Source organism: Hydra vulgaris, chromosome 04 (assembly GCF_038396675.1).
Source record: "Hydra vulgaris chromosome 04, alternate assembly HydraT2T_AEP".
Classification (NCBI taxonomy): domain Eukaryota; kingdom Metazoa; phylum Cnidaria; class Hydrozoa; order Anthoathecata; family Hydridae; genus Hydra; species Hydra vulgaris.
In genome coordinates, this window is record NC_088923.1 from 40300145 (window position 1) to 40322500 (window position 22356).

Here is a 22356-nt window from a genome sequence, read left to right on the forward strand (position 1 = left end):
AGGTAAATGTTAAATTATTACCTCATAGTAATTGCTAGACCCTTGTGAGGGGAGTATTCATGTGAGAGGAATATTTTTTGCTCTATTTTAAAAATAAACCCAATACATTAATGGAATTTAAACTTCATCAAAAGTTGTCTTGGTTATGAAATGGTGACCATATAAAAATTAAAGCCCCCTTAGCTAAGAAAGCCGTTGTCTAAGTCGATATTAATTGGCTTGGATAAAATTACAAGGTTTTAACACTTGGCTTAGTTGATTTATTATACATGTATATTTATATCGCCAAAGGGTTTTCTTGGGAATTGTCGTAATCATTAACTGGATTTTTACACACTGTGCAATGTTTTAATCATTACTTATCGTAGTTAAGTAGTTGAAAGTATTATTGACTATCACTTGAACAGTGTATTGTTTAATATTAAAACGAAGTATTATAACTTGAACTAATCAGTGACACCATTCTGTTTCAGTTTTTGACTAACGAAAATCATAATAATCTTTCTTTAAAAAACTGCAACTTTTATTATTAAAAAAAGTTTTACAAAACACGCTGTTCCTCACTTGACAACAAATATATCTGATTTAATTTAAAATTTTTAACTTAACTTGAGAATTTTTTTATTGAATAATGAAAAGCTTTTGAAACGATGATTCGATAAAAAAAAACTTTCTATACAATTATTCAAAAAAAAAAACTTTTCATTTAACTATTCAAAAGAGTTTTATTTTTTACATTTAGTCAACAAAAAACTTTTCATAGAGTTAATTTGGTAGTATGCCCCAAACGTAAGAGCAACAAGATAAAATATTTTTTTTTGCTATTGATTGCTATTTATTGATGAATATAAATTTAAAATTTATAGAAATGATCGTATGAAATTTACAATTTATAGATGAATATAAATTTAGCTGAGAACAGTAAAAAATATATTTTATCATCTTGTTACTCTGCAAATAAAATTTATATCAACAAATTCAGCTTTAGGTTTCTCATTAATTTATATTTATAAAAATTATTTTGTGTTTATTTACAAGATGTTGCAAAAAATATTTCACAACAAAAAAAACATGACGTCAATTTTTAACATCTCAAAAAAAAAATTAGTCAAACTTCAAATAAAAAAAATGCAACACAAATAAATAAATAAAGAGTTCACAACATTAATATAAATAATCATTTATTAAAAAATGAACGCTTTTTTAAATAATTTAAACGGCATTCAAACTGAAGGAAGCATTTATTTAACATAAAAATGCTTGTCAAATTCATTTCACTTTACATTTCCTCATTTAAAAAGCTTTTTTGTAGTAACATTGTTCCCAACTAATTATAAAAGCAGAATTATTCAATGAGACACGAACTTCGATTTATTTTAAACAGCGAGGAAGCTCATTAATAATTGAGCTATAAACACGTGGCAATTTATATAAAGCGCAAATTAGTAATAAGAGGGAAAATAAAAATGATAAGTAAAATAAAGATAATCTAAAAAAAAAAATGATAAAACTTTTAGTGCACATATTTTCTTTTAGAAATATATAAAGAAAAAAAAAAAACGCGAGAGAAAGATAAATTATTAAAATTATAACGCAACTATATGCTTGTCAATTAAACAAAAAAAGCCAAATAAAAATAGGAGTGTGAGAAAGTAACATTGATGACGTCATGCAATCTAGCTTAAAAATCCAGATATATCTGGTACTAACTGATCGCTTTTTTTACGATCAAGTCTAGTCTGACTGACATTTTCACTGCCAGTTTCAAACCAAGGATGTTCTAAAAGCTCCTCGGCAGTAAGTCTTTCTAAAGGATTTTTTCTTAAGATCGAGTGAATAAGACATCGACTTTTCGGAGATATTGGCTCACATATCATGTAAACGCCATGTTTTATTTTATTGAACAAGACTACGGGATCTTGATCATGAAAAGGATATCTTCCACAGAGCATGGTATATAACATTACTCCTAGGCTCCAGATGTCAGCAGCTTTCGAAGAGTAACCGTTACTAGATTCGAGTATTTCTGGACTTACGTAAGCTGGACAGCCATGTTTATCAAATAGTATATCGGAGTTGTTGATGATAATGTGAGCATCATCTAATGTTTCCAACATCAGTTGTGTTCTAAAGAAAAAATTTACCAAATAATAAATTTTCTTACGAATTTCTAGTAAAAAAACTCCTGAAAGAAACATTAAAGTCTATACAAAGTTCTTTTCCTTGAACCTTCAACTTAAAAAACCCGTATTGATTGAGGCAGTTTAATAGAAGAAAACTTTTTATCAGTAAATGCCATTAAAACACTTTATCATATAATACAAATTATGAAATATATGTTTTATTTAGAAGTGCTTAAAGAGTCTTTTAAAGATATAGTAATAGGTTTGATAATTGTATTTATAGTTATCATAGTTATTGAAGTTAATAATGTAATGCTTTATTATTATTTTTTTTTTTAATCGTCTGAATATAATTAACTTTTTTTTTGCGTTACGCAAAATCTAAAACTAATTAAAAATACGTTGCGTTTAGTCATTAGGTAAACATTTTGTGAAGGTAAAACAAATTTTAAATCCTGATTAAACACGCCTTAAAGATTTCTATCATTTATAATTTTCAGCAAACCTTTTGCATCAATTAAAATTTCACTCGAAAAGATTTTTTAATTCATTAAAATGGAACAAAGGTATGAATGAATGTCATTCGACGTGAAATCTGTTTTTTATTTATTTCGTGGCTAAGTATACTTTTTGGTTTGTGTTGTTACAGTTTCATTGTGATTTAAAAAAACAAATAAAAAGAAATGTGTTAATGCACATGTATATGTTCCTTTTTTTTACAAATAAGAAACTGTTTTCATTTCACTCAATAATTTTCCAGGTAACAAAAAAATTTTGTAAATACACCCTCCTTCGAACTGAACCAAAGTCGTTTTTTGTTAAAAAACAAGGTTTGAAAAATTTTAATTAAAAAAATTAAAATGTATTTTTTTTTATTCATATATCTTAGTAACGATTTCAAGCTTCAAAAAAATAAATTTTTTTGAAGCGTTGGGATGTAGCGTTTCTTTTTTATCAAAAACGCTACATCCCAAAGAAAAAGCAAATATATATAAATATATATATATATATATATATATATATATATATATATATATATATATATATATATATATATATATATATATATATATATATTTATATATATATATATATATATATATATATATATATATATATATATATATATATATATATATATATATATATATGATTACACACATTATATACATATATAAACGTTTTATAAATAAGGTAAACTAATCTTGATCGTTTAAAAGATTTGCATAATAGCAACTAGATTAATATGTCACAAAAGAAATTAAAAAAGTTAAACAAAACTCGCTAACCTTTCAATATCTTTGAAAACAAACTTTCGAAGTTTTAAATCTCTTAAAGCGAGACCGATCGAGTGGCAATGTTTAACAACGTTAGCTATTTGTTTAAATAAACGATGCGTTTCTTCCTCTTTGAGTTTTTTTTTAAGTCTTATATACGAATGAAGATCACCAAATGATTTTTCGAACATAACATAAGCGTAACGCTCATTTATGACTACCTCGTTGATTGTGTTTATATGTTCGTGCGATCCGACTATATAGTAGGGAGAAGAAAACTCTCGAAATTTATTAATTTGCACAATGCGACATGCGAACTCTTTTTGTTTGACCGTATTATAAGCCTTACAAAGACAATTTGATGGGTTGATCTCTGATAAAATGTAATTTTCTACTTTTGTTGCTGTTATAATATTTGACTGTATATTGCTTAACTGAAATCCAATTCTTTCTTGATTTTGAACCGAGCGACTACTTGTATAAAGTTTTCTTTTTGATCTTTTTGTCGGAATTGTTTTTAATTCTTCTGTATTTCTAGTTCGAAATCTTGTATGAGTCCTGTGTACTCTTTGATTCATGGCAACTAAATCTTCTAATTTTAGAAAGAAAAGAACTCACACTGATAATTCGTAGTAAAAAATGACCAAATGAATCTAAAAAACGTTATTACAATGTCGCGACTTCCAGAGAGTCTTTTATTTCTTTTTAATAGCTTCTCGGATAAAATGCTTTACTTTCAATTTCCCTGTGCAAACTTAATACGCATCTTTTCAAAGGGTTTTCGTCTAAACTTTACCACCTCAGAGTTCATTCAAGAAATACTGATTTGTTGAATAAATCACAAGTCGGGCGAAGTGTAGTAAACAGTTTTCATTTCCGTAGCGCAAATACTAATTGTGATGTAATCTTTTCATACAAGGAACTATCGCCTCAATAAAATTGATGTGTCATCCATTTATAATTCATGGAAATTCAACACGAAGCCAATGACATCTGGCTAACTAAGGAAATAAAATTACTCTTGTTATGTATTTCGCAAAACCGACCGACTAATTTCTTTGTTACCAAAACCGATCGTGTGCTAATTATTTTAACATAAAAAAACTAACAAATCAAATTCTAGCAATTGTTTCAATTCTACCAATAGAAATTTATGCTTTTCATAATACACTGCAAATATCAACATTCAAACTTTTCGGTACAATAAAAAACAACGGTTACTAAACACATCGTTTGCCACTGATAAAATCACGTAGCATTACAGTAATGCTGTAAATGAATTTCCGCTTTTAGAATTACTTTGATTCCAAAATGAAAAATTGGTGTATTTATTGTATGTATGTATGCATGTATGTTTGTATGTATGTAACTGTCGAACTTAGTAAATATAGCTATTGTATTTATAAAAACAAGTAACCTATTATTACTTTTATCCTCATTTTATTATCATTATTATTAGTAATGTTTTTTTATTTTTTTATATTGTGATTCATATGTTCATTTATTTAAATATTATTTTTATTATTATAACCGTTATTATTTTGATCATTTTCATTAGGTGTTTACTTAATGTTACTAATATTACTATTTGTAAAAAACCTTGAAATGTAACCACCAACTATTTCAAAAATATATTCATTGATTGACTATGTATGTATGTATGTATGTATGTATGTATGTATGTATGTATGTATGTATGTATGTATGTATGTATGTATGTATGTATGTATGTATGTATGTATATATGTATGTATGTATATATGTATGTATGTATATATGTATGTATGTATATATGTATGTATCATTGAAAAATGAAAAGTTGGTGTATGTATGTGTATATAAATGTACATATAGTATGTGTATATATATATATGTATATGTATATAGTATGTATGTATATAGTATGTATATATATATATATGTGTGTGTGTGTGTGTGTGTGTGTGTGTGTGTGTGTGTGTGTGTGTGTTTGTATTTGTCATAAAAATGTATGAATGTAAATATAGATACATTTAAATATACCATTGTTATTATTATCATTATTATTATTATTACCTTTATTTTTAATAATATCATTATTTTTGTTAATAGCGTTATTTTTACTAATATCATTATTTTTACTAATACCATTATTTTTATTGTTGTTAATACCATTTTTATTATTAAAGTTGTTAATGTTATTATTATTGTTAACATTAGAGTTGTTATTATTTATTATTAACATCATTATTATGTCTGTATGTGTGTATTCAGAAAAATGAGTTTAGGTGGTTGTTGGCAAATGTACATTAGTCACATATACACATAAAGTATACATGAAGTATATATATATATATATATATATATATATATATATATATATATATATATATATATATATATATATATATATATATATATATATATTATATATATATGAAACTTTACAAGGTTTATAAAATAAATAACATTGCAAACACCTATATATATAATTTATATATATAATAATATCAGTCACTGCTTTAAAATTGTAAAAAAGTTATGCCTATGTTCACAATCTTAACTAAAATAAACAATAAAACTAAAATAAAATAAAAAATCATAAAATTTTTGTAACCAATTACAAATTTAAAGTATAAAAACGCTTTATTTTGGTGGTCCCACAGAATTTTTACATAACTAATATATATAATGAATTAGGTTTTTCAATATTTTTCTGATAATAACCTTACCTACCCTACCATAATTTTACCTACCTGATACCTAATAGTACCTACCCATTATAAGCATATCTACCTGATAATTACTCTGAAAAGTATGGGCTAAAATTACTACTACTGCTACAACTACTCTAATAGTAATACTATTACTACTACAACAGGCCGAATCGTGAAAATGTTTAGGGAGCAAGGTTGTTTTTGAAAAAAAGGGGAGTTAAGAATAGCAAATAAGAATCTTGCACAATCTTTATAAGAATACTTGCATAAAACAAGATATTTTGGAGGTCGATCGCAACTGACAACCGGATGTAGTACTTCAACTACAATAGCTTTAGCTCCACAAACCTACTTAATTAAAATAACTACTATTGAACTAATATTTAAAGTAATTGTTTTTTTTAAATATGGCTGATAAAGTTTATAAATAGGGAAACTGTTTATAACTATATCAGAGGTAAAATGGCGAACGGTTAGAAAATCTTTAGTTTTTCCATAATGGCAAATCATGGGTTTGTTAAATTTTAAAAATTATTAACTGTTTCAGCTAATGTATCTCAAATTAAGTACGCGTGGCAAAAAACCATCTCTAAAACAATACCAACCATAGAGTACCAACCATTACCACTATCTGCAATAATAATATTTTTCTTTAAACGTAAAATCAACTTCAGCGTATGAAAACAACATTTTGTAAAACTAAGTGATATTTTAAATTTAAAGAAGTTTTTAATCTTTTTTTTTATTTTTTTTTATTATAATATTGAGTTATTTTATGCAAAGTCATCTTGTTCCATTTGCTAACTTGCCCTTACTTCCACTACTCAGCAATTCCACGTGTTTTGCTTTTATCGAGGAATTGCAGTTAATATCTATGTTTTTAAAAAACTTTTTAAATTTATATTATTTTGGTAAGAAAAAAATATGTTTTTTAGGATAAATTTTTATTTATTTTTTATTCTCTATTTTATGAGTTATTGCTAAAATAAAAACTCGTCACGGCTTGACAAATTGACGTCACGTTGTGACGTATTTTGAGCTATATCTGGGAAAATATAAACAAAAATTATGAAAAGTTTAGTTTTTATTATACAGTTAAGTTATTGCAATATTATAATAAAGTTTAGTTTTTATTTTTTAAATGTATTACCGCAAGCTTTTATATTCTCGATTAAAAAAGCATTAGCGCGTAGCATATATATATATATATATATATATATATATATATATATATATATATATATATATATATATATATATATATATATATATATCTTTTGAAATAGAATAAAATTTTATTAATAATTATAAATATTACTTATCCTCTATGTAAATAAACTATATTCTTCACAAAAGTACAAAATTTTCAAACATCCAACTTTTTGGAAAATAGTAGTCAGATTACTTTAATATTAATGCTTATAATTAATATTTATAGCATATATAAATTATTAGCGAATAAAAGTTTTAACCAGTGGGTCGGTTAATACCTGTCACTTAACCTTATTGCTGTAAAACACAAACCTTTGATACACAATTTTATTATACACATAATAATCTCCCAAAATTCGTGATACAACTAAAAATCATTTTTTATGAAAGAAATCAGGCGCATTTTATTTGCTTTAGACGCGTAACGCGTCCGTCCGTTTAAAATGAAATTTCTTGTTTCCGATAAAATTACTTCTAATATGTTAAATTATTGCAATATGGATGGTTAAGCGCCAAACCAGCCTGTACAACAAAGTTGAAAAAAATTAGTTTATATTAAAAAATGATTTATGCTTCTTTGCAAACACCAAAATACTATAATTAAAATTTTCAAGTTCACTGAACTGCAATTACTTTTAATTTTTTCGGTTTTGTGTCTTTTGTTAATGACTTATAAACTTCGCGTCAAATTATCTCATTTCAACATATTCGTTGTATATGCTGGTTTGGCGCTAAGTCACCATATTTAAGTCGCTTTCAATCAAAAAACTTCTTTTAAAAAAGTAATTTTAAAATTACTCGACTAATTCTATAAACCAATCGGTAATAAACTTTTTAGAGTTAAAGAAGCAAAATAATTTAATTTTTATTTAAGTTTATACCAATATTTAAGTTAATAGCAACAGAATGTTTTTAAAAGTTTTTGTAAGTAAAGAGATTAACTACTTTTAGCGGGTAACATTTTCGCCGGTAACAAACTAAATTAGCGGGTAACAATTACGCTTTACTTTTAAGCTGGCAACAGGGCTTTCAAAGTAGTTTTAAAGCGTTTTGTGTTAACGCGTTTTGAATTGACAACTTTAAAATTTATAGCAATTAGATTAAAAAATTAAAGATAATTTCTATAGCAATTTTGTAATGACTTGAGTTTTTTTACGTAAAATGTTATTGTTTTATCGTAGTTAAAGAGAATTTGCTCAACTAGTTGCGTTAGAGTATAACTATGATTAGTCACGCCTTAGCGCATTCATAATAGGCGATAACTCAAAAATTTTTAAAAAAATATTTAAAACCATTGAAAATTAAATATTAACCAAATTTTTTGTTTTTCTCACTATCCCCAAATAACTTAAGCGATGTAAATAAAAAAAGTACAGTGGAATGGCTGACGAAAGTTTATCGATGCGTACGATTTGGCTTCAAATCTGATTAATCATTTAAATCATCATCTGCACGTCTAACTGCATGCAATGTTAGTACGCATGATTATTTTACAGAAAGAGCGCAAATAAAAATATTAAAAAAAAAAGGTATTTGTTTCCAAGTATATCACAATGGCTTGTTTCGCTATATATTTATTTTTGAGGTTATCCCAATAGCGCGTTTCACAATTACTTGTTTTCAAGCGTATCACGTTCGTAGTAAAAGGTACATTTCAAGAAATTGCAGTCAGTGGGTTTTAATTTAAACAATCAAGAGAATTCCGTAAAATATCTGCAAAATGAACGATTAGATTTTTTAAAGGAATCACCAAAAATAAAATAAAAGTCTTACTGTGGACTGCAAGCAATCTTTTAAAGTTTGTTTAAAATGTAATGTCTATCAAGATTTTATGATTTAATATAATATAATTGCGGTATATTTAAGAAATCCAAACTTTGTTTTTTTTTATTAATTGTTGAAATCTCAAGTTCTTGAATGGTATTTTTAAGTGAAGACTTTGCTTGGTGCATTTATTATTTTAACTATGGCGAAGACATTTAGGAAATATTTTCAAGAATATAGCAGAAAAAGAGCTATTACGACCAGCATTTAATTTTTTTGTTTACTTTAACTTAATAAGTGGAGGCTCTTATAACTTGGAGTGAAAGAAACTTGTTTTTTTAGGAATATATATATATATATATATATATATATATATATATATATATATATATATATATATATATATATATATATATATATATATATATATATATATATATATATATATATATATATATATATATATATATATATATATATATATATATATATATATATATATATATATAGTATAGTATAGAAATTTATAAAATAGAATAAATCAACGGCAAACTGAATGAGCAAAACCTTGAAGAAGTTTAAAAAGAGACTTCAAAAACGAAAGTCTTAAATTCTGGGACAATGGCGTTTGACGTTCTTAACTGGCACACCCTTAAGGTTGCACACACGAATCGAATATGACTTTTTAAAAAACCTTTGAATCAAAAGTTTTGCTATCACAAAAACTGTTGAATTTTGGCATTAATAATTAAGTAATCATGTCAATTAAAAAAGTAATTAAATTCAGCGATATAATTGAATCATATTCACAATAATTTTACCAATTACAAAACAACATCTGAATTAGACGAAGTACAATTTTGTAATGAAAAAAAGTTTAAAAATAGTATTTAGTAAGCAATTACCCAGTCAGGAGTTTGATATCATATTGATATCAAACTATGATATATATGATATCATGACATGAGACGTTAATGATATCAATATGATATCAAAATGAAATCACTCATTGATATCATTTTGAACTCAATCCCTGATATCATAATATAAGAAGTTTATGATATCAAGTTGATATCAAAAAGATATATCAATTTGATAATCAATTTGATAATCAATTTGATAATCAATTTGATAATCAGTTTGATAATCAATTTGATAATCAATTTGATAATCAATTTGATATCAAAAAGATATATACAGTCAGATCAGGTTATCCTGCTACTGGTAACATGTAATCCAGTACAATCTGCTTCATGTCCTGCTGCCTTGTAGGATACGCCTTTTTAGGCAAAGGCTAGGAGATGCCAACTCCGATTTAAAACACCCCCTGCCTTGGGGCTCTTGGTTGAGTAAAGGCTAGAGATGGTGTCTCGAAAAAAATACTCATCTTGGGCAAATGTTAAATGCACCCGGCTACTGTCTTGTAGAAGGCCTCCTAGGCAAAGACTTAAGGGGTAAACAGATTCTATCTGTTGACCAGCCTCGCACCCCTTCTTCATCTATTAGGCTGGCGCAGATGTATTTTTAATGCATTGTTTCCAGTTTAGGATGTTGAATGCTGGATCTTCTTGACTCAATGCATGGGTTTTGCTTGTGTCTCTGTTTTTATGACTAGGCAACTCATTCTATTATCTCCTAATGAGGGTACAGCTCTAAAACTCAGTTTTATGGTTCTGAGGCCGGCTGGTAGTCAGGTTTCCCGAACTCTGTGGTAGCTCTCAGAGAGGCTGATTCCATCAACAGCTGAAAAATATCAAAGTATTAACAGTGCCATGTTGCGCATGGATGGTGTCCCTGTTTGTACTTTTGGTACAGTGTGCATTGCGGAGGCCACATTTGGAGCCCTTTGTTACGGCTTAGGGTTTATTAGTTGTAATGAGGCAATTGCTTGGGCTATTAAACAATGTACTGAGTACTATCTATGCTGTGAGTCAAGTTCTTCAACAAATTTAAAAATGAAAAAGTACCAAAAACTATAAAACACAAAAAACCATCACCACCACCAAGTTCTCTAAACCTATCATTCACTAATACTCGTGGTCTTCGAAGTAACTTTTCTTCTGTTGAGTTTTATCTCTTGCAAAGTTCACCAGACCTACTTGCTCTTTGTGAGACTAATTTGAGTTCGGCTGTCTCATCTTGTGATCTTAGTGTTGATGGTTATCTTCGTAAGACTCCAATAGTCACATGCTTGGCCTCGGCATTTACATTCGTAAGAATTCACCCATTTGTCGTGAAACTAGGTTTAAATCCACAGACTATTCTTTCATGTGCTTTCGTTTCGCACCACTTCACTCTATTGCCTTTCTCTTTGTTCTATATCGCTCTCCTTCATCTCAAGACTGCATTCATATCACTCCAGCATCTGTATCGAAAGTGATTTCCTGCCTAGACTCCTCTACAGCTTGTAGCCCGGACAACATACCTTTTATTGTCTTGCAGAAGTGTTCTCCGGAGCTGTCATCTATACTCTCAAAACTATTCAACAAGTGCTTATCAGAGTCTTGTTTCCAGCCTGCTGGAAAGCGGCATCTGTTATCCCTATCTTCAAAAATTCTGGAGAGCGATCTGATTCGTCTAACTACCGTCCCATAAGTCTTCTTCCTATCATAAGCAAGATTTTTGAATCTTTAATTAACAAGCACTTAATTTCTCATCTTGAATCTAATAACTTACTTTCTGACCATCAATATGGATTTCGACCTTCTCGTTCTACAGCTGATTTGCTAACAGTAATAACTGACAGGTTTTATCGTGCATTAGATGAAGGTGGATCGGTTAAGGCCAACGCTCTTGACATTTTAAAAGCTTTTGATAAAGTTTGGCATACTGGTCTTCTCCATAAGCTTTCTTCTTATGGTGTATCCGGTAACATCTTTAAGATCATTGAATCTTTCCTTTTCGAATCGTAGCATAAAAGTTGTCCTCGATTAACAACACTCTTCTTCTTATTCTGTAACTTCAGGGGTTCTTCAAGGTTCTATCCTTGGCCCTATACTCTTTTTAATTTACATTAACGATCTTCCAGATATTCTCACATCTAAGGTGGCATTGTTTGCTGATGGTACTACCATTTATTCTTGTCGTGATAAGAAACCAACACCCTCTGATTGCTTGGAGGGGGCATTTGAGCTTGAAAAGGATCTCACTTCTGCTATAGCATGGGGCTCACAGTGGCTGGTGAACTTTAATTCAGATAAAACTCAATTTTTTTCAGCCAATCGTTATCGCAATAATTTAGATCTTCCTATATTTATGAACGGTGATGTACTCGATGAGTCACCTACTCTTCATCTTCTAGGATTAACTCTTACTTCCAATCTTTCTTGGAAGCCTTATATCAAATCAGTTGCAAAATTAGCATCTGCTAAGGTTGCATCTCTTTATCGAGCTCGTCACTTTTATACTTCGGATTCTATTCTCTATTTCTATAAATCTCAAATCCGGCCTTGTATGGAATACTGTTGCCATATCTGGGGCGGATCAACTAATGATGTCCTTTCTCTTTTAAACAAGGTGCAAAAACGCATTATAAACATAGTTGGACCTGCTCTTGCAGCCAACCTCCAACCAGTATCACATCGTCGTAATGTTGCTTCTCTTTCTCCTTTCTACAAATACTATAATGGACACCTTTCTACAAATACTATAATGGGCGTCTCTTGTGCCATCTACTAAAATTCATTCTCGTGTTACTCGTCATTCAATTAAGTGTCATCCTTTTTCTGTGACTGTTCTTAAGTGCTCCATAAACGCTTATTCGTCTAGTTTTTTTCCTCGATCATCAGTTCTTTGGAATTCGCTTCCTCATCTTGCTTTCCTGATTCATATAATTTGCAATCTTTTAAGTTGTCCGTCAATCGTTATCTTGCTCTACAATCTTCATCTTTTCTCTTTCAGTAACTTCCAACTTTAATTAGTAGCTGCTTGCAGCCTTGTTGGAAGCGAAGATGTTTAAAAAAATATATATTTGAAGAGGATGTTTTTCACCTTCAAAAAAAAAAATTATCGAACTATTACAGTTTCCCAAAAAGTTTACATTATTGGATTTCCGCCCTTTTAACATTCACCAATTCATATTATATATTTACATATAAAATATAAATTCAATATTACATTACATAACACTTAGAAAAAAAGTCAATATAATTATTAAGAGTTTCATTTGAAATAAATAATAGATAGCAAATTTTCAGGTAAAGCCATAACAAAAAGAAATACAGAAAATATCACAGATTTGTAGATTGGTCTTTGAAAGATATGTATTCAGAGATATAGAAACATTCAGAGAGATAGAGATACTCAGAGAGATAGAGATATTCAGAGAGATAGAGATATGGGCTCGGCTATAGCATCGCTTTAACTTTACAATTGGGTTTTCGACAGATAACCAGACTTGATCTAAAAGCCACTTTTTGAATGTTGCATTCTACTTCTTTTCCAAATAAAATTTAGATTTATTTATCTTCTGAAAACAATGGTGCAAGCTGAAAATTAAAAAACAAAAATAATAGCCACCAAAAAAAATGTGAATTATTGCCTAAATATTAACAAAATAAAAAAGATTTTTACCTTTTCAACGAATTTGTCTTATACTAAGTTATGTAAGTTTTTTTTCACAAGTTTACAATAAAAATTTAAACACATTCATAAAACTAGGTCTACCTTAGTATTTAAAAAAATATTAATAACACATTCATAAAACTAGGTCTACCTTAGTATTTAAAAAAATATTAATAACACATTCATAAAACTAGGTCTACCTTAGTATTTAAAAAAATATTAATAACACATTCATAAAACTAGGTCTACCTTAGTATTTAAAAAAATATTAATAACACATTCATAAAACTAGGTCTACCTTAGTATTTAAAAAAATATTAATAACACATTCATAAAACTAGGTCTACCTTAGTATTTAAAAAAATATTAATAACACATTCATAAAACTAGGTCTACCTTAGTATTTAAAAAAATATTAATAACACATTCATAAAACTAGGTCTACCTTAGTATTTAAAAAAATATTAATAACACATTCATAAAACTAGGTCTACCTTAGTATTTAAAAAAATATTAATAACACATTCATAAAACTAGGTCTACCTTAGTATTTAAAAAAATATTAATAACACATTCATAAAACTAGGTCTACCTTAGTATTTAAAAAAATATTAATAACACATTCATAAAACTAGGTCTACCTTAGTATTTAAAAAAATATTAATAACACATTCATAAAACTAGGTCTACCTTAGTATTTAAAAAAATATTAATAACACATTCATAAAACTAGGTCTACCTTAGTATTTAAAAAAATATTAATAACACATTCATAAAACTAGGTCTACCTTAGTATTTAAAAAAATATTAATAACACATTCATAAAACTAGGTCTACCTTAGTATTTAAAAAAATATTAATAACACATTCATAAAACTAGGTCTACCTTAGTATTTAAAAAAATATTAATAACACATTCATAAAACTAGGTCTACCTTAGTATTTAAAAAAATATTAATAACACATTCATAAAACTAGGTCTACCTTAGTATTTAAAAAAATATTAATAACACATTCATAAAACTAGGTCTACCTTAGTATTTAAAAAAATATTAATAACACATTCATAAAACTAGGTCTACCTTAGTATTTAAAAAAATATTAATAACACATTCATAAAACTAGGTCTACCTTAGTATTTAAAAAAATATTAATAACACATTCATAAAACTAGGTCTACCTTAGTATTTAAAAAAATATTAATAACACATTCATAAAACTAGGTCTACCTTAGTATTTAAAAAAATATTAATAACACATTCATAAAACTAGGTCTACCTTAGTATTTAAAAAAATATTAATAACACATTCATAAAACTAGGTCTACCTTAGTATTTAAAAAAATATTAATAACACATTCATAAAACTAGGTCTACCTTAGTATTTAAAAAAATATTAATAACACATTCATAAAACTAGGTCTACCTTAGTATTTAAAAAAATATTAATAACACATTCATAAAACTAGGTCTACCTTAGTATTTAAAAAAATATTAATAACACATTCATAAAACTAGGTCTACCTTAGTATTTAAAAAAATATTAATAACACATTCATAAAACTAGGTCTACCTTAGTATTTAAAAAAATATTAATAACACATTCATAAAACTAGGTCTACCTTAGTATTTAAAAAAATATTAATAACACATTCATAAAACTAGGTCTACCTTAGTATTTAAAAAAATATTAATAACACATTCATAAAACTAGGTCTACCTTAGTATTTAAAAAAATATTAATAACACATTCATAAAACTAGGTCTACCTTAGTATTTAAAAAAATATTAATAACACATTCATAAAACTAGGTCTACCTTAGTATTTAAAAAAATATTAATAACACATTCATAAAACTAGGTCTACCTTACTATTTAAAAAAATATTAATAACACATTCATAAAACTAGGTCTACCTTAGTATTTAAAAAAATATTAATAACACATTCATAAAACTAGGTCTACCTTAGTATTTAAAAAAATATTAATAACACATTCATAAAACTAGGTCTACCTTAGTATTTAAAAAAATATTAATAACACATTCATAAAACTAGGTCTACCTTAGTATTTAAAAAAATATTAATAACACATTCATAAAACTAGGTCTACCTTACTATTTAAAAAAATATTAATAACACATTCATAAAACTAGGTCTACCTTAGTATTTAAAAAAATATTAATAACACATTCATAAAACTAGGTCTACCTTAGTATTTAAAAAAATATTAATAACACATTCATAAAACTAGGTCTACCTTAGTATTTAAAAAAATATTAATAACACATTCATAAAACTAGGTCTACCTTAGTATTTAAAAAAATATTAATAAGTAGTCCCCAAAAGTTTTTAAAAGATGTTATATCATTTAACTTTGTTCAAAAAATTGAAAAAGTTCTAATGATCTGTTATTTTAAAATATAAATATACAATTAGTAACAGTAAATAAAGATTGTGGGCACTATGAAGTAAATATAAATTAATTTTGTTCTGAAAATTTATCAGAACAAAATTAATTTAAAATTAATATGGCAAAACACTCAAAATGTTATACATTGGTTTCAAACCATAAAAGAAAAGCAATTCTGTAAGTTCTTAGTCTTTGATATTAAAGATTTTTATCCATCGATTAATAAAAACCTACTAAAAAATGTGATAACTTTTGCAGAGCAACATCTAACAATAAATAGCGAACAAAAGAGTTTTATACACCATGCAAGAAAATCATTATTATTTAGCAATGGAATTGCTTGGATTAAGAAAAAGGGAGGAATATTCGATGTCACTATGGGGGCCTTTGATGGCGCAAAGATTTGCGAATTAGTTGGGATTTTTATTTTGCATCAAATCTCGCAGTTTTATGATAAAAGCAATTTCGGTATATATCGAGATGATCGACTAGCTAAGTTTAGGAATAAAAGTGGTCAGGAAATGGAGAGGATAAAGAAACATTTTGTACAGAAAAGACTATTGAATTAAGATTATCAGCATCAAGTGAATCGATTTTTAAAGAAATTATACCTCCTTATCAAGAAGCCTTAAAAAAATCGGGTTACAATTGCGAACTTGCATACCATCCAAGTATAAAATCAACAAACGGCAACCATAAACGCAAGATAATTTGGTATAATCCTCCTTTTAGTGCAAATGTTGTTACAAAAATAGGTAAATGTTTTTTGAACCTCATTGATCTCTACTTTCCAGTTATTTACAGACTTAATAAAATATTTAATAGAAACACAATCAAAATAAGTTATTCCTGCATGCCAAACATAAAATCCATTATCAACTCTCACAATAAAAGCATTTTACATAAGGAGACAAAAACTAATGAAATGAAATGCAACTGCATTGACAAAACCAAATGTCCAATGAACAACCATTGCCTTTCCAACAACTTTGTTTATCAGGCCACCATCTATTCAAACAATCCGGAATATAAAGAAAAAGTGTATTTTGGACTTAGCGAAACACCTTTTAAAGTTCGGTATGCAAACCACTTAAAATCTTTTAATTCAGTTAGCTACAAGAATGATACAGAGCTATCAAAAGAAGTATGGAAATTAAAAGAAAAAAACTTTACACCTTTTTTCAGATAGAAGATTGTTAAAAAATGCAAACCATACAACCCAACATCAAGAGTTTGTAACCTTTGTTTGAACGAGAAGTTCCAAATTTTGATGTGTAAAGGAGATAACCTACTTAATACAAGGAGTGAAACAATCTCGAAGTGCAGGCAGGGGCGTCGCCTTGAAGGGGGTAGGGGGGGAGTCTCCCCCTCCCAGAATCTAGAAAAGAGAAAAGTTGGGAATTTCCTTGCCACGAGTTGGGACAGTTGGGAAATCGGTGATAAAATCAAAAAATATTTTCCAGTTAAATAAAGTTAAAATGTTTGCGAAAACCCATCAAAGATCTAATTTTTTTTTGACTTGGACAAATAAACTTTACGTTTATTAAACGGCTTAAGGCTGTTTTCCACAAGACGAAATAAATTGCTAAGTCATAACGGAACGCCCTTTTGATTTCCACGTTGTTGTTTTTTTTCGCGCAACTTTTTTTTGTTATCAACAATAAAAATGGCAGCTGCAAGTTTATGCAATAAAAATAGCAGCTGCAATTTTATGTGTGACTAAAAGCAGTTATTCATTTTTTTCATACTTTCTACTTTGAAACGTGAATATTTATTTCCATGAATTGATTTTAACATTTCTGTCTTTGTATAAAAGATGATAGCATTTAAAATGATATGATTCATTTTTTAATATAATAATTTTATAAAAAGCTTTTTATCAGAAAGTATAATAAAATAAATGCTAAACTCTGATATGAACGTTTTGCGCCTGTTATTACTTCCAATTATCAGTATATTAAAGTAGGATCAGAATTAGGTTTGTAGGAGTAATAGGCCTAATTAGAATATATAATAGAATTATTAGTCTTATTCTATTATTTTAAGACTCTTATATCTTATCACATTTATTAAGAGTGATAACTTTTATAAACATTGAATCCTTTAAAAATTACGGTAAATTATCTGCGTTTGTTTTCCAGCACTAAATATGAATAGCAAAAGATATAAATTACAATGTTGCGTATGCAAAGCAGTATTTAATAACGACTTTAAAACCAGTCATGAAAGATCCGTTCATGGTGGTAGAAAGGTTCGTATACAAACAGTGGGAGCCCCAGAGAATCCTTTTGTAGCCTCCTTAGCTTCAAAAAAACAAAAAATGGAACCTCAGAATGCTGGTATTGATGTCGAAGTGGATGATGAAATACAAAGTAGTGAACATACAAAGTTAGACTTGATAATAATTGAAACATCGACTTCAACATGTGGTATATCCATAGAAGAAGAAACAACATCTTTTAACAAAAAATTTGAAGAGGACGCAAGTTCAAAAATTCATAATAATGATGCAAAAGGGGAAAACCCGGGTTATGCTGTAGTCCAGGAACAAGCAGAGAAATTTACAGAATTAAATCCTAAATCAGATGATTTAACCCAGTTTCATGACCGAGATAAAAAGGATGACACGAATATTATTAACTTGGATACTACTGAAGTAAGCAGTGAAACAACAAATTGGACTTCGCTCATGGGGAATTTGGGTGTTTTAATAGATAATCTTAAAGATTGTAATGACATTTATAAAAAATATTGTAAAGAAGAATTAGTAAATGAAAAATTCGCTGCAATTGAAATTGTGAATGCAACAAGTTCTGTGGTGGAAATGTCAAAAAATGTTTTGAAAATGGGAAACGCTTTTATAAAAAAACTCGATACCAAAGCTCAAAATATTATAATTGACAAATCAGATTCATCAGCATTGATAAGCCATGACCCAGGTTTACGTCCACATACAATTACGGATAATCAAAAACTGTATTTAATCCAGTTAGGGCCACACCAACCAAAACTTGCTAGTTTCCCAAGTGACGGTAAAAATAGATTTAATCCCCAGTGGTACAAAGAGTTTGAACATTTAGAATACAGCATCCAGAAGGATGCCACATTTTGTTTTGTCTGCCGCCTTTTTCCCAAGGGTGTTGGAAAGAAGGGAAAAACTGAAGATGCTTGGATAAATGTTGGGGTGAGATTTTGAAATCCGTTGAATGCACTGATAAGACTGGAAAAGGGATGACTGAGCTAATTTTAACTTCTTTACATAAAGAAGGCATTGACACATCAAAGATGGCTTTTCAGTCTTATGACTACGCGAGTTCAATGTCTGGACAATTTAAAGGAGTACAAAAGTATTTAACAGAAGAAGTTGGCCATAATGTACCTTACATACCTTGTCAAGATCACAGAACAAACACTGCTCTTGAACATGCCTGCAATGTTAATGCTTTAATACGAGAATTGTTTAATGTCCTCGAACAGTTGCATGTTTTTTCACATCAAGCACAAAAAGATTTAGTCATTTAAAAGAAAAATTTGAAGACATTGGCATTGCAATACAGCTTGTAAACCTGTCTAGAACAAGATAGACCGCACGAGCAAAATCTGTTAAGGCTTTAAATCAGTGTTTGGAGAAGGTTATTGATCTTCTTCAGAGCATCTCAAATAATAAGATTTTTGATACTAACACGAGAACTAAGGCAATGGGACTTTTGAAAAAAGTAACAACTTTTGATTTCATTATTACTCTTTTCTTCATGAAGAATATCATTGAGAAGATAAAAATATTAACTGAAATCTTAGAAAGTTCAAACTTCAATGTCATTGACAGTATTAATGTAATTGAAAGTACTGCCAAGAACATACAAAATATCAGTAACAATACAGATGTTATGAACAATTTGATTGAAAGTGCAGTAATATTTTCTAGGAAATTACACATTGATGCAGAAAACGATTACGAACGACACCATAGATTAATAGCAATGGAGATGAAAGCTTTTTACCGGAAAGAATTCAAAGAGGTCATTGACTCTCTAGCCATAGGTTTAACCGAAAACTCGGCAGCATTAAAGGAAATATTTGCCCCTATCACCAAAATTTTTAGTTTTCCGTTAAATAAGGATAATTTGAGTATTGAAAACTTAACAAAAGCAAGCAAACTTTTTCCTCCTGGATACAAGGATCATATTCCAGACGTTCATGTGCTGAAAGGCCAGATGGAAATTTTGATAGATATCTGTTTAGAAGAAGGTGATGGAGATTTTAACTCATCAAGAACACCAGCCAAGACGCTGCAAGACGTTTTGTACCATGTTGTGAAGTTAAAGGATATACTGAAACAAGCCCATAAACTATGCATTTTTGTAATCACAGCTGCTTATGGTGTAGCATCAAATGAGCGTTCTTTCAGTCAACTCAAGATTGTAAAATCACATCTGAGAACAACAATGAGTGACGAGAGATTGGATAGTCTCATGCTACTGAAGTGCAAAAAAGAACTTTGTAAAGGAGTTAACCCCAAACATCTTGTTAAACGATGGGTTTAGTTGAAGAAACGTCATATTAAAATCAAACAGTAGACAAAAAATGATAGGCTGATGATAAAATATTGTGCGTATAAGTTTTGTAATAAAATAATATTTTCCATATTCCTTTGTACTAACTCATTTCCGTTAAATTTTAAACTGCTATATATGCTGCCAGAATGGTTTGTAAAGTTTATTGAATTTGTAAATTGTAATATTTTTTTGGACTAATACAATTTCACTGTGAATGGGTAAAACTTTTAGACGTTTTTTGAATTGAATACTTTGTATATATGTAAAGGAAGCTATGTTTTGTTAATAGAAGTTAATAAATACTGATAATTGACAATTCATGAGAGTGAGTGCAGTGTAGTATAACAATCAGTAGATTTTGTAAATAGGACAGAAATTGATTTCTTGAATTCTTGAATTATAAAAAACAGTTGTGAAAACTATGTTAAGCAGTTGGGAAAAACAAGGTCTCTTCCCCTTCCCCTCTCCCCTGGAATTTTCTCACGCAACGCCCCTGAGTGCAGGCACAAAAATAAGTTCCTTATTTCCTCTTTTGATACCGAAGATTGATCCTGGTTGGTTTATGTCACGTTATACTTTCAAAAATTTTAAAATTTTGTTTCCATGGAGTCATTAGAACTCACGCCAACGTAATTCTAATTGTAATTTTAACGTTTAATTTTGTAATATATGGCTAATGATTGCCGTTAGGCATGAAACTTATAGTTCCATAATAAAAGTTTTTTCTTTGTCGTTTTTAATTATAATTTTATATATATATACATACACACACACACACACACACACACACACACACACACACACACACACACACACACACACACACACACACACACACACACACACACACACACACAAAAACCACAAACACAACAGATGATGAGGGCTCTTAAAGGGTTAACTGTATTTTATGACATTAGATACTATTTCATTAGAAGATGTATTCAACATTTAACAAAAATTAAACGAAATCAACACTTAAACACAAAAAAAAGCATTTAATAAAAATTAAACAAAATTATCCACTCTTGAGATAACAGCTTTCATTATTTTTTACACTAAATTTTTTTTATAAACTGTTGCTCTTCATAATTTTTTTAAGTCACCGAGTATTCTGAGCTAACTTGAGAAGGATATTATATCATTTTTTTTCATATCTTCTTTAAGTCACCGAGTATTCTGAGCTAACATGAGAAGGATATCATTCTTTTTATAGCTGATATCATAAGCTAAATAATTTAAACAATGAAAGTTATAAATTAACATATGATCAGAGTAAAACACTCTGGCATTGTTCTCAAAGCAACAAAGAAGTTCATGAACATAACCTTATTGAGTCAATTAATTTTTTCTGAACAGTATATGAATAGCTATACTTAAGCTAACAATTAAAAAATGGATGTAATTTTTCTTTGCTTAGTATATTAGTATATGATTTTAAACCACTTGCCCACAATATAAAAGAAAAGTTCTGAATTCAGAGGCCTTTTACAACTACACATATCCTTGATATAATTTTTCTGATTTTTTCCTCCAAATGTTTTAGCAGTGAGTATCAGTGGGCATAAAAATTCATTCAACCATCATGGGTTTTTTCCACTTTACAATTACATCCATAATAACCATTATAGCGATTAAAAAAAAGGTTTGGCTGGTGTATCACAAATTAAAATATTTTACCTTTTACTTGTATGACTTTTTTATTATTATCAGTAATGTCATTTGCCATGAGGGGTCTTACAATGAAGAATGTA

The 22356-nt window shown here is 28.3% G+C and overlaps 1 protein-coding gene across 1 annotated transcript; it reads right to left on the bottom strand.

The window, feature by feature from the left end:
* Window positions 1-977: 977 nt before the first annotated feature.
* LOC100203102 (tribbles homolog 2) lies at window positions 978-4671 on the bottom strand. The gene is made up of 2 exons (XM_065796344.1): window positions 3413-4671; window positions 978-2127 (listed from the first exon to the last, which is right to left on the bottom strand). Exons 1-2 carry the CDS (start codon window positions 3976-3978, stop codon window positions 1677-1679), a joined length of 1017 nt encoding a protein of 338 aa, XP_065652416.1. The 5' UTR covers window positions 3979-4671; the 3' UTR covers window positions 978-1676.
* Between the last annotated feature and the right edge of the window lie 17685 nt (window positions 4672-22356).